This window comes from Salmo salar, chromosome 17 (genome assembly GCF_965601325.2).
Source record: "Salmo salar chromosome 17, fSalSal1, whole genome shotgun sequence".
Lineage (NCBI taxonomy): Eukaryota > Metazoa > Chordata > Actinopteri > Salmoniformes > Salmonidae > Salmo > Salmo salar.
Window position 1 is genome coordinate 18,766,304 of NC_138307.1, and position 12,507 is coordinate 18,778,810.

Below are 12,507 nucleotides of genomic sequence, written 5' to 3' on the forward strand. Positions count from 1 at the left end.
TTGACACACAGGGCGCCTTAGGAGCGGGTGACGCAAACCACCAGGCAGTCAGAGTGGATTGTGTGGTCCCTGTACAGGAGCTCCAGACCCCCACCACTTCCAGAAGCCACAGCCACCTCACTGGATGGACAGATACAGCAACAGGACGAGCCTTGAGAGCTGTGGATCTGTTTGATGCGGTTTGGAACAAAGGTTTGAAGTTGATCAAGACACTCATTTAGCTTTTATTTAGTCAGGACATCTTGAGAGACATTCTTGTCTTAGTGAGAGAGCAGGACTGCAGCAGACCACTGAGAGCGGGAAACATATCCCTACCGGACAGAGCAGGCGGCCATTTTAAGGGACGCTGAACCAGACTTAAACCTGGGTCAAAAGTCATTCCAATCAAAGGGGTCCAAATCTGCTTGAACCCTGGGAGGAGATTCTGAAGAGTGGCTCTTAATTTGTGGGCTATATTGTCTATGTGGAACAGAGGAAGTGTCACCCTGGAATCACTGGTAAGATTCTGATTATCATAGTTTGTACGATTGTATCATTATTTAAGCGACGCTGATTGCGTATTATTTCACGTCACCTATGAGAGTGAAGAGGAAATTCAGCAACTCTTGGAGAACACTGGAAGTCAATAAAATAGCTTTTTTATCAACAGGATCTTTGCCCCCATGATAACCAAATAAATAACTGGGTAAATGGCAATGATCCAGTAAAATGTACTGTATGAAAGCCTTTTGGAGGGAATATACTGCAGCATCTAGACACATTGGCTGCAGTATCAAATGCCATGTGTTCACATGTGAGAGAGAGAGAGAGAGAGTTATCTCTGTATTGGGAAATAGCCCCTGTCTGCCAGAGACGAAACCTACAGCTGCTACAGACAAACTATAAGAACATCAACTGCACCACAATACATTTGAAAAGTTATAGCTAAACCTAGTATAGCAACAATGACAGCAAGTATTAGGCATTTCTAGAGTTCTCTTTTCCTGATACCAATCCCTGTGGGCATTCGATTGTGAATGTCTCTCAGGCAATGTAGCACATCAACAGTAATCCAAAAATCCCAGTAGGTATCATATTTTCTCTACCCATTTTCCTTTAGTGTATAATACTGTAACTCTTATGTTGGAGAGTAAAGGTGTACATACTGTATGTTACTGTGTGGATTTTCTGTTATCTGACACAAGGCCTCCAGGCAGGGTCTTTATTTGGACAGACTACTTGAAATACTCCTCTGGCTGAGCTACAGCAGCAGCTGGGAGGGCTGTGGTCTGTTCGGTTCTGACTGAGACGCTACTTTACTGTCAATTCAAACCTCCACTTTACTCTCAGAGACATTATCATGGGTTGTTTTACTGAGTCAACACCACTAGACTGAGGAGAAAGCACTGTCCTTCAGCTTGGGGCTGTATTCAATGTCCTTCTGTTATCACAAAGCAGTGAATACATTGTCCACTAGATGCAGAACATTCAGAGTGAAAGGCTGTAGTACTCCTTCCAAGACAAAGCTGATGGGCTGTATATAAGGCATTATACACTGGGTGGTTCTAGCCCTGAATGCTGATTGGCTGACAGCCGTGGTATATCAGACCGTATACCATGGGTATGACAAAACATTCATTTTTACTGCTCTAATTACGTTGGTAACCAGATTATAATAGCAATAAGGCTCCTCGGGGGTTTGTGATATATGGCCAATATACCACAGCTAAGGGCTGTATCCAGGCACTCCACGTTGCGTCGTGCATTAAGAACAGCCCATATCCGTGGTATATTAGCCATATACCACTCCCCCTCAGGCCCTATTGCTTAATTACATATAAAAGACATCACTAGATACTGTGTGAGAGTTATGTAGTAACTGTATTATTAATGTACTATGACTCATATCTTCTCTGCAGATTGATATGCGGTAGAGACGACCGTGTGACACAATCTACAAGAGACTCCTACTACGGACCCCAATTGTTTTGCCCATCAGAGTGAGAAGAAGGGATTGAGACAGACGCAGGAAGCCAACATGGACATATTCGGTGGTGCCCCCCGTGTACTGGGCTACTCGCGCCCCGTGGCGGCACAGTGTGGCTCGGACGCCGTCCTGCAATGCAAGATCGGCGGCGACCCTCGTCCTGAGGTGGTCTGGGAGAAGAAGAATGTACAGATCCTGTCAGAGGGACGCTACAGGCTGTCGGAGGAGGGCCAGGCCTACTTCCTACACATCACTGGGGTCAGGCTGGAGGACGCAGGCCAGTATATCTGCAAGGCCAGTAACAGCGTGGGTGAGACGTGCGCCCCTGCCACACTGAAGGTGGAGGGGGACAGTCAGGAGCGGGAAGGGGTACAGAAACAGACAGAGGTCAATGGGGTGCAGCAAACCAGGCTGGAGAATGGAGAGTTAGGGGGGCAACAGAATGGGGAGGTAGAGCAGAGGAATGGAGAGGTAGACCAAAAGAGCGGAGAGGTAGACCAACAGAGCGGAGAGGTAGACCAACAGAGCGGAGAGATAGACCAACAGAGCGGAGAGGTAGAGAAGGAAAATGGAGAGAGGAGTGAGCGGGAGAAAAAGAAGCAGCGCTATGAAGGGGAGCCCCTGCTGTCAGACGACAGACCTCACTTCCTCATCAAGCCCCTCTCCCTGAGGGTGGACCGGGGCGAGGACGCAGCCTTCTCCTGTAAGCTGTCAGGCAACCCTCTGCCCCAGGTGGTGTGGGAGAAGGACGGGAAGAAGCTGAGCGACATCTTCGAGAGCGCCCACTTCAACGTCAGCAGCCAGGACGGAGGCTGGTTCCAGCTGAAGATCTTCCGGACGCGGATGCCCGACGGGGGTGTCTACACCTGCAGAGCCCATAACAATCAAGGAGGGGCGCTGGCGGGCGCAGTACTGCTTGTGGAGCTTGTCCCGGAACGGCAGGAGAGCGGGGTGTCCACGTCAAATGGGTACAGCAACGGGCAGACATCACCTCGTAGTATGAGGCACAGGATGGGAAGACACGGTTTGTCGAGACAGCTGGACGAGCCCAATCTGAACTCCGCCAATGTGAAGAAATTTGCGGTGTCGGAGGGGAAACATGCTAAGTTCCGCTGCTTCGTGACAGGGAAACCTAAGCCTGAGATCATCTGGAAGAAAGACGGAGCTCCCCTAGAGGCTGGGAGGCGTCACCTTCTGTTTGAGGACAGAGAGGGTTACTACACGCTCAAAGTGATGTACTGTAAACATCAGGACACAGGGCTGTACGTGTGTGCTGCGTCCAATGCTCTGGGACACACCCTCAGCTCTGTTTACCTGACTGTCAAAGGTAGGGCTTTAGCAGTGTTTCAGGACTTCTCTTTTCTTTCTTACAGATGAAGGATCTTTATTTCAGCCAGTTTGCTACAGAAGGAAAATAATCCTGCAGCAACAGGACATGTGAATTGTTATGTGGATTATAGTTAATGAACATTTTTGTAGGGGTTGATCCATTTTTCATAAGGAAAAATCAAGTCTTGAATTTCAAAGTGGAAATTACAAACTTCAGAAGCCTTTTTAAACCTCAAATACACTACAAGTTTTTAATTTCCTGCATTGACGGAAAGTTCTCCTGCAACATGGTGGTCAAATTGTGGCGGCAGGTAGCCTAGTGATTAGAGCGTTGGGCCAGTAACCGAAAGATTGTTAGAGCGATTCCCTAAACTGACAAGGTAAAAATCTGTCGTTCAGCCCCTGAACATGGCAGTTAACCCATTGTTTCTAGGCCGTCATTGTATATCATATTTTGTTCTTTACTGACTTGCCTGGTTAAATGAAGGTTAAAGAAATCAAGATCCTATGTCTGTATCATCATTCTTTCCTTACTTAATTCCTTCGCCATGATGATCAACAATCAGGTTTGATTGAAACGATGAAAGCATGCTCTCACCTACCTAATTTCATCATCGTTTTGAAGGAATAACATTGTGGCAAACCCTCATGCTAGTCAGGAACATACTTACTTCATAGAAATGCCATAGAGAGGGAGTTAGATCTTCAGCTGTCACAACTAATTGCTCTATAGAGAGTTCAGTAGATTGTGGAAATGCATTGCTAAAAGATCTCAGTTGAGTCACCCTCGTAATTGGTAATTGTTTAGTCATCATTATAGGATAATCCCAGGGTGATCCAGCCATAGCACAGCACACTGAGTCAGCTGGCTACGTAAATTAAATGGTACCTGTCTCGTCTAGGCATCCACATCCCTAATCTACCAGGGAGTTATTGCCATAGAGTCTTGATAGGAGGAGATAAACACGGAAGACCCGTCTTCCTAACCCTACCTCCCTCTTCCTACCCTTACCTCCTCCTTAGTCTCTTCCCCCTCCCCCTAGCTTCCCCCCTCCCCTACCTCCCCCCTAGTCTCTTTACCCATTAGCTTCCCTTCTCTCCCTACCTCCTGCATGTCTCCCCTGCCCACCCCACTGCCTCTGTGTGTCCCTACCTCCCCCAGTCTCTTTCCCCTAGCTTCCCTTCTTCCACTCTCCCCCCTAGCTTCCCTTCTCTCCCTACCTCCTGCATGTCTCCCCTGCCCACCCCACTGCCTCTGTGTGTCCCTATATTTAGAGGCTGAATCATGAGCTGTGGTATGTGTCCTGTATGTGTCCTGAATACAGATTTTCTGCTGTGTCGTTAACCATGTTGACCATGGCCAAAGTCCACAGCAATGTTGAGAGATTGGAAGAAATAACCCTAAAAGTTTACTTTAAATGTAGTTGAAATTACTGTTTGTTGAAATTCTGCAATCAATCATAGCATAAGTCATACCGTAGCTCATAGAATGTGCTATACCTTGATCAAAACTCAACCAATGACTGGAATGACCTAAAATGTGCCTAAAGAATTGTAAAAACAACCTAAAATGTGCATAAAGCACTGTAAAAACAACCTAAAATGTGCCCAAAGCACTGTAAAACAACCTTAAATGTACGTAAAGAACTGTAAAAACAACCTAAAATGTGCGTAAAGAATTGTAAAAACAGCCTAAAATGTGCATAAAGCACTGTAAAAACAACCTAAAATGTGCCCAGAGCACTGTAAAAACAACCTAAAATGTGCCCAAAGCACTGTAAAAACAACCTAAAATGTGCGTAAAGAACTGTAAAAGCAACCTAAAATGTGCGTAAAGCACTGTAAAAACAACCGGAAATGTGCCTAAAGCACTGTAAAACAACCTTAAATGTACGTAAAGAACTGTAAAAACAACCTAAAATGTGCGTAAAGAATTGTAAAAACAGCCTAAAATGTGCATAAAGCACTGTAAAAACAACCTAAAATGTGCCCAGAGCACTGTAAAAACAACCTAAAATGTGCCCAAAGCACTGTAAAAACAACCTAAAATGTGCGTAAAGAACTGTAAAAGCAACCTAAAATGTGCGTAAAGCACTGTAAAAACAACCGGAAATGTGCCTAAAGCACTGTAGAAACAACCTAAAATTTGCTTAAAGCACTGAAAAAATACTACACAGAGACATAGTGCAATATGTTTTCCAGACAGTGTATAAACCAAACCACAACTACCTCCCTTTCCACCCGTGTGCAGCTCCAGCGGTGCGGTTCAGGCGGTCACTGCAAGACGTGGAGGTGAGAGAGAGAGGCATGGCCGTGTTGGAGTGTGAGGTACCTAATGAGGGCATCCCTACTGCCTGGTACCTGGAGGACCAGAGACTGCAGCCAGGAGGTAAATACGGCATAGAGCAGAAAGGAACCAGGCGCAGGCTCACCATCCGAGATGTAGGAGCGGACGACGATGGGGTCTATCTCTGTGAGATGCCTGATGGAGGGAAGAGTATCGCTGAGCTGGCCGTCAAAGGTAGGTAGACATCTTATAGTATGGAAGAAGTATGGCAGTGTATCATTCTCTCATTTAATACAGTCTAGGAAAGACATCTTGGAGCATCAGAACTATTGAAGAAATCGTTTTTTATGGGGGTTTTTATGTTTGAAATTATTTTCTATAAACCCAATGATTTTTCTCCAGGATATACAGCCATACAGTACATGACCCTCAACTCTCTGTCTCACCCACAGGCACAATTGTTAAAAAACTTCCTCGAAAACTAGACGTGTTAGAGGGGGAGAACGCAGTGTTCTGTGTGGAGGTAGAGGAGGAGAACATGGATGTCCACTGGTTCAAAGATGGCCTGAAGCTACGCGAGAGCCACCAGACTATCCTCAAGTCCTTTGGTAAAACCCACATCCTGGTGTTCGTCAACGTCTGCCACGGGGACACTGGGGTCGTGACCTTCGTTGTGGGAAGATCCAAGACCTCTTCCCGGCTCAGAGTCAAAGGTAAGGTGGATGTTGACCAAAGTGACCCATGGCCCCTTACTTAGGGACTTTCCAAATCAAATCAAAGTTTAATCGCCATGTACACAGTTTACAGTTAACTTTTTGGGGATTTACCCATGTAGATCCGAAAGGACTAGAACACAGTATGGTGAAAACTCCAGCTATACTGTGCAACATGTCCTAATGTATCTGTTCGAGACTAACAAACGTATGACAGACTACAAGCATTATGGCAACCGTTGCTCACCTACTTTGTACCTTTCCCCCTGTTTCGGTTTTCTCCACAGCTGCCAGACACAGCCCTCCCATCTGTCCAGTGGGGGTGGAGATGGATGTGGACAGGCCCAACAGCGTGCTCCTCTCCTGGGAGCCGGCCCCCACCAGCCAGACCACCACGCGCTCCGTCTATGTCCTGGAGAGACAGGAGGTGGGATCGCAGGAGTGGCTGAGGTGTGCGACCTCCGACACGGTGACCTCCGCAGAGGTCATGGGAGACAGCGTACCGTGCGAGGGCGATTACCGCTTCCGCGTCTGCTGCATCAATAAGTATGGTCGTAGTGGACACGTGGAGTTCCCTAAAGTCATCCATCTTGGTGAGCGCTGAATTGGAGAGAAACCATGTTGATGTGATCAGGAATGAAAGGCTGTCATGCACTATGGTATTTGTGTACCCTGCAGCTATATGGAAATTCATTGGATGTCATTGGATGTCATTGGAAATTCATTGAACTCTCACCTCTCAGTGCCAGGTCCCAAGATCAGGACCCCTCTCCAGGGCTGTGAGGTGACGGAGAGGGAGGATGCCCTGTTCTCCATCGATCTGTCTGTGATGGTGACGGGTACCTGGTTCCTGAACAGCACCCAGCTACAGGACAGCCAACGCTACTCTATCCAACAGACCAAGACACAGCACTCCCTGATCATCCACAGCACCAAGGTGGAAGACCACGAGGCAGAGGTCACCTTCATCGCCAATGGAGTCAGAGACTCAGCGGTTCTCAAGGTTCAAGGTAGGTGTTGGAGACGGTGGAGCGTAAAGAGAAATAACATGATCATGTTGCCAAGCTAGACAATCTGTATTGAGGAGGCCTTATAACAAGGACTGTTTTAACATTTACATTAGGCTTGTTGGTACTGTAATGATATGCAATTGCATGATATTAGAATACTGAATACTGCTTGAACATATTTTTCGGGTAATGATTCCATTCCAGCTGCTGTGGTGAAGTTCAGCCCAATGTCAGAGTCCGACAGTAACAAGAGGGTGGAGACTGGTGACCCTGTGGTCCTGTACTGTGAGGTGTCCCACCCCTCAGCCAGGGTGGGCTGGTTCAAGGATGGGGTGGAGCTACAGGTGACAGACGGCCTCAACATCCAATCAGAAGGCAACATGAGGAGGATCGTTATCCAATCGGCTGAGTTCACCAACTCTGGCGTGTACACATGCGAGACGATGGATGATGTCATCAAATTCAACGTGGAGGTTGAAGGTGAGTTACTGTATGTCATGTTTGGTCGTCATGGAGATCATTAACATCCACTCTCAACCAGAAATGTTCAATTTTCCATATAAACATCAACTTTCCATACTGGAGGTTTTTCATAAGTTTGACCATCTCTTTGAATTCACAATTTAACATGAATTTATTCAACCATCAGCCATGATGTCATACTGATTCACGCTGATTCATGCTAACGATCACCCAGGCTAACTGACCATCCCATATCTGCCACCTTAACCAATCACCCATAACACCCCGAGCTGCGCGAGCCATGTTCTCCCACCTCCCTGAAGAGGAGAGGACCAAGGCCGCTGAGGCTGGTGAGCCCACCGTTCTCCACTGTGACCTATCAGACCCGTATGCCCAAGTCTACTGGTACAAAGATGGCGAGCAGATCTTCAACCTGCCTGGTGTAGACTTTCAGGAGGATGGGCATACAAGGACGCTGATTATCCAATCGCCTGATTTCTACCACTCAGGCGTTTACATGTGTCAGACAGCTGATGATGTCAGTGTGTTTCAGGTGGAGGTCAAAGGTGAACAACAGAGATTGTTGTTCTGTGTTTTCTCTGAGGGAATCCTAATACTGTGTTGTACTTCCTCTGTGCCGGCTAGTCATCTTCTGTTGTTGTTGTTGTTGACAGGATTCTCTTGGTCTTGTTACCCAATGTGGTGGCTTCTGTTCTAAAACGAATGCAAGTTTGAAAATGTTCTCTGAGTCTTCTCTAACCTGTTTTTCACCCCCATATCTTTCCTCCCACTCACTGTCCTGATCTTTCTGATATGTATCTGAACAAACCTCTGGAAGAGCATGCTTAGTTTGATCACTCTGTAACAAAGCACTCCACTACTCACTCCAACCCCTCCAACCCAGCAAGCCTCCTCCTCCAAACCACAACCAAACGCTAACTCTAACCATGACCATCCAACCTCCCCAGGTAGCTCACCATCTCCCTCTCCCCCTCTCTCTCTCCCCCACCAGGTCCCCCTGTGCAGTTCAGTGAGGTCCCTGAGGAGGAGCTCCAGAAGTCTGCCATGGAGCTGGATCCTGTGGTGCTCACCTGTGAGGTTTCCAGAGAGGATGCCAACGCTACCTGGTACACAGCTAACATACACACCGCTAGGAAACACAAACTGGTTGTCATTATCCTGGATGTCATTATTCCGGATGTCATTTCAGCTTAGACTGTCGTTCATTTAGTGGGATCTGATCATGTTCAGACTGTAAAAAATATAAGTAGGCTTATTACGAAGTTTCAACAATTGCGAGAGCCGTGTTGGCCAGTGGGGGTTCAGGCTTTTGTTCCAGCCAAGCACCACCACACCTGATTCAACTAATCAAGAATACTGAAGGTTCATTGTCCTGTCCGTCATGACCTTCCTCCAGGTATAAGGATGGGGTTGAGGTCCAGGCCAGTGATAACATCACCATACAAACAGAGGGCACCATGAGGAGACTGATCATCCGTTGTGCTGAGACCTCAGACGCAGGAACCTACAGCTGTCAATCAGGAGACAACAGCCTCTCATTCACTGTCAACATCAAAGGTATGTACTGTACACTAGCCTACATGTTTTCATGTCATGTAACCGGTGAAGTTGACTCCATTGTGTTGAGCAAAGACGAGACTTTGATGATGATGCAAACCTCAATTCTCCTATCCTGGTGGTAGAATATGCTCATTCATATGCTCCTTTTCCCTTGTTGAAACTAAGAGCCTCCAGTGATGATCGTGGAGCCCAAGGAGGACGTGGTTATGGAGGGTCATATCTCTGAGCAGGTGGTGCTGCAGTGTGAGCTGTCCCGCTCCAGCGGTAAGGTCCACTGGTTTAAGGACGGCCTTCAGGTCCTGGAGACGGAGAACGTCCAGCTGACGTCCGAGGGACCGTACAGGAGGCTGACCGTCCTCTGCGGCTCGGCAGAAGATTCCGGAGAGTACGTCTGCGACACGGATGGAGACTCTGTGTTCTTTCAGGTCACCATCACAGGTAAGATACTCCAAGGTTCCATACCTGGTTCATTTGTTGTGAGTCGTAGTGTAATCATTTCATTTTTTGGGGTCTCCTACCAAACCAATCCCCCTTATCAGAAGACAATTATTTAATTTACCTTTTTTACACTATTACACAATTTAATCTTATGTCAGACAATTTCATATCCAAACTTCTATTTAAATATATATATATATATATATATATATATATATATATATATATATATATATATATATATATATATATATATATATATTCAATCGCTTCCTTTTAAATGCAAGTTGTTCTCCCTTTCTCAGAGCTTCCGGTGCGAATCGTCTCCCCCACTGAGTCTGAGCTGGAGCTGACCAGCCTGACCTCTGAGAGGCTGGAGCTCAGCTGTGAGATCTCCCAGTCCGATGCCCAGGTACGGTGGTACCGAGACGGGCTGGAGGTGGAGGAGAGTGCCTCTCTCATCCTGGAGGTCCAGGGAGCCCACAGGACACTGGTCATCCCCACGACCACTGTGGAGGACACAGGAGAGTATGTGTGTGACACAGAGGATGACTCGGTCACATGGCTGGTCACTATTACAGGTATGTGGTCAGTGAACTGACTGTTCAGCGTAAGAGGTTTAGCTATGTCCGGGTCAAGTATTTCAATCTTTGATTTGTATTTTTCAACTATGTGAGATGAATGGACATACATAATATTATTAATATAACTGTTCACTATGATTTCTTATAAGTTAGATTTTAGGTATCTATATTATGTTGTTTTGATGTATTGCTTTCTGCTGTCTGCTAATTTCCCATATTGCAATATTCTGTTCAAAGAATAGAAATGAACCATATAAATCCCCTCTTCTCAGAGCCTCCTGTGAAGCTGGCCCGCTCTGAAACAATGTCTGACGTAATGGACTGTTTCTCTGGAGACCCCATCGTCCTGGAGATCGAGGTGTCACGGTTCAACGCTGAGGTGATCTGGATGAAGGATGGAGGAGAGGTGGAGGAGAGCAGTGATGTTACCATCACTGACGACGGACTCATCCGCCGCCTCACCATCCACACGCCCGCCCCTGGGGACTCTGGAAAATACACCTGTCTTGCCTCAGATGACCTCATCGACTTCCAGGTCAAGGTGTCAGGTAAGAGATGGTTGGAGGTGAATGGTACTTTGTTTTCACACAATTACAATTTAATTCATTCAGGAGATTATAAAAATACTAATGCAAAAATTTTAAAATATATTAAGAAGCGAGGATTTCATGTCCTAAATTGACTGAATTCAAATGGAATTGACTCTGCAAATGTGAACCTTCTCCCTCCAGAGCCCGCAGTGAAGATTGTGAATAGGTCAGAAGTCAAGACAGAGGTCAAGTCCCTGCCCTCTGATGACATCGAGTTGGAGTGTCAACTCTCCAGGGCGAATGCCGTCGCTAAGTGGTACAAAGATGGCCGCCGGTTAAACGAGAACGAGAGGTTCTGTGAAGAGGAAGAAGGGGCGTTCCGGTCCCTGGTGATCCTTAACGCTGAGCTGGAAGATTGCGGAGATTACTTCCTTGATGCCGGAGATGACAACATCACCTTCCATGTCACTGTGCAAGGTAAAGAATCACCTAATCACAAATCAAGTCCTATCTGCTATCCCCTAACCCTTACCCCCTACCACCTACCCCATACCTCTACCCCTCATTCCCTACCCCCTACCCCTATGTACTTGTAGAGATCTTAGAGGACCGGATAGGTGTAAATGTAATGTGTCTGTGTGTAGCTGGTGAGATGAGTCAGGCGCAGGAAAGCAGATATGAGTAATGAAAGCAATTTTACTCAATAATATAACAATACACGTCATATAAATACAAGGCCACAAATACGGACCACAATACAATAAACAATTACTCACAAACAAACATGGGGGAACAGAGGGTTAAATAATGAACAAGTAATTGGGGAATTGAAACCAGGTGTGTAAGACAAAGACAAAACAAATGGAAAATGAAAATGGATCGGCGATGGCTAGAAGGCTGGTGACGTCGACCGCCGAACGCCGCCCGAACAAGGAGAGAGACCGACTTCGGCGGAAGTCGTGACTGTAAAACTAAGCACTATGGGGAAAATAATTCCTCCTAGCCTTTCAGAGGGCAAGGTGGATCTGGTAACATATTAATAATACCTATGAAAACCGCATCTGATTTAAATCAACCAAAAAACTTAAGTCTCTTGCTCCTTCTACAGAGCCTCCAGTGACCATCCTGGGGAACTCTGAGGACGCAGACTACCAGGAGATGGTTGCCGGGGACGACCTAATCCTGGCCTGTGAGGTGTCCCGGGCCAATGCCCCTGTCCAGTGGTACTGTAATGACAGACAGCTGACTAGCGATGACCGGACCTACATCGAGAGCTACGGCACGCTGAGGAAACTCATCCTCTCTGACATCCTGCCCTCAGACTCTGGGAAGTACATGTGTGATGCTATCGATGACAAGATGGTCACCATGGTGAAGATCCAAGGTAATTGGCTGGGCTATATGGACAAAAGGGTGTTTACAGTCTTACAGATGTAGGATGTTAATTTGAGCCAGTTTGCTACAGCAGGAAAATAATCCTACAGAAACAGGAAATGTGAATTATTATGTGGATTATAATTAATATATTTTTTTGTAGTTGATACATTTTTCATTAGGGTAAAACAAGTCTGACATTTTAAAGTGGAAATTACACACTTTAGAAGCCT

At 46.4% G+C, this 12,507-nt stretch overlaps 1 protein-coding gene across 1 annotated transcript in view; it reads left to right on the forward strand.

Annotated features, from left to right (window-relative positions):
• LOC106575610 (obscurin-like protein 1) overlaps positions 1-12,507 on the forward strand; it is a 19,523-nt gene continuing 7,016 nt past the window's right edge. Inside the window, 14 exon segments of the mRNA XM_045699110.2 lie at positions 1-497; positions 1,899-3,293; positions 5,547-5,816; positions 6,035-6,295; positions 6,583-6,888; positions 7,039-7,305; positions 7,510-7,785; positions 8,780-8,894; positions 9,185-9,345; positions 9,514-9,786; positions 10,092-10,367; positions 10,643-10,918; positions 11,102-11,377; positions 12,009-12,284. Of these exon segments, the coding sequence (XP_045555066.2) occupies positions 2,018-3,293; positions 5,547-5,816; positions 6,035-6,295; positions 6,583-6,888; positions 7,039-7,305; positions 7,510-7,785; positions 8,780-8,894; positions 9,185-9,345; positions 9,514-9,786; positions 10,092-10,367; positions 10,643-10,918; positions 11,102-11,377; positions 12,009-12,284 (4,309 nt within the window). The 5' untranslated portion in view covers positions 1-497; positions 1,899-2,017.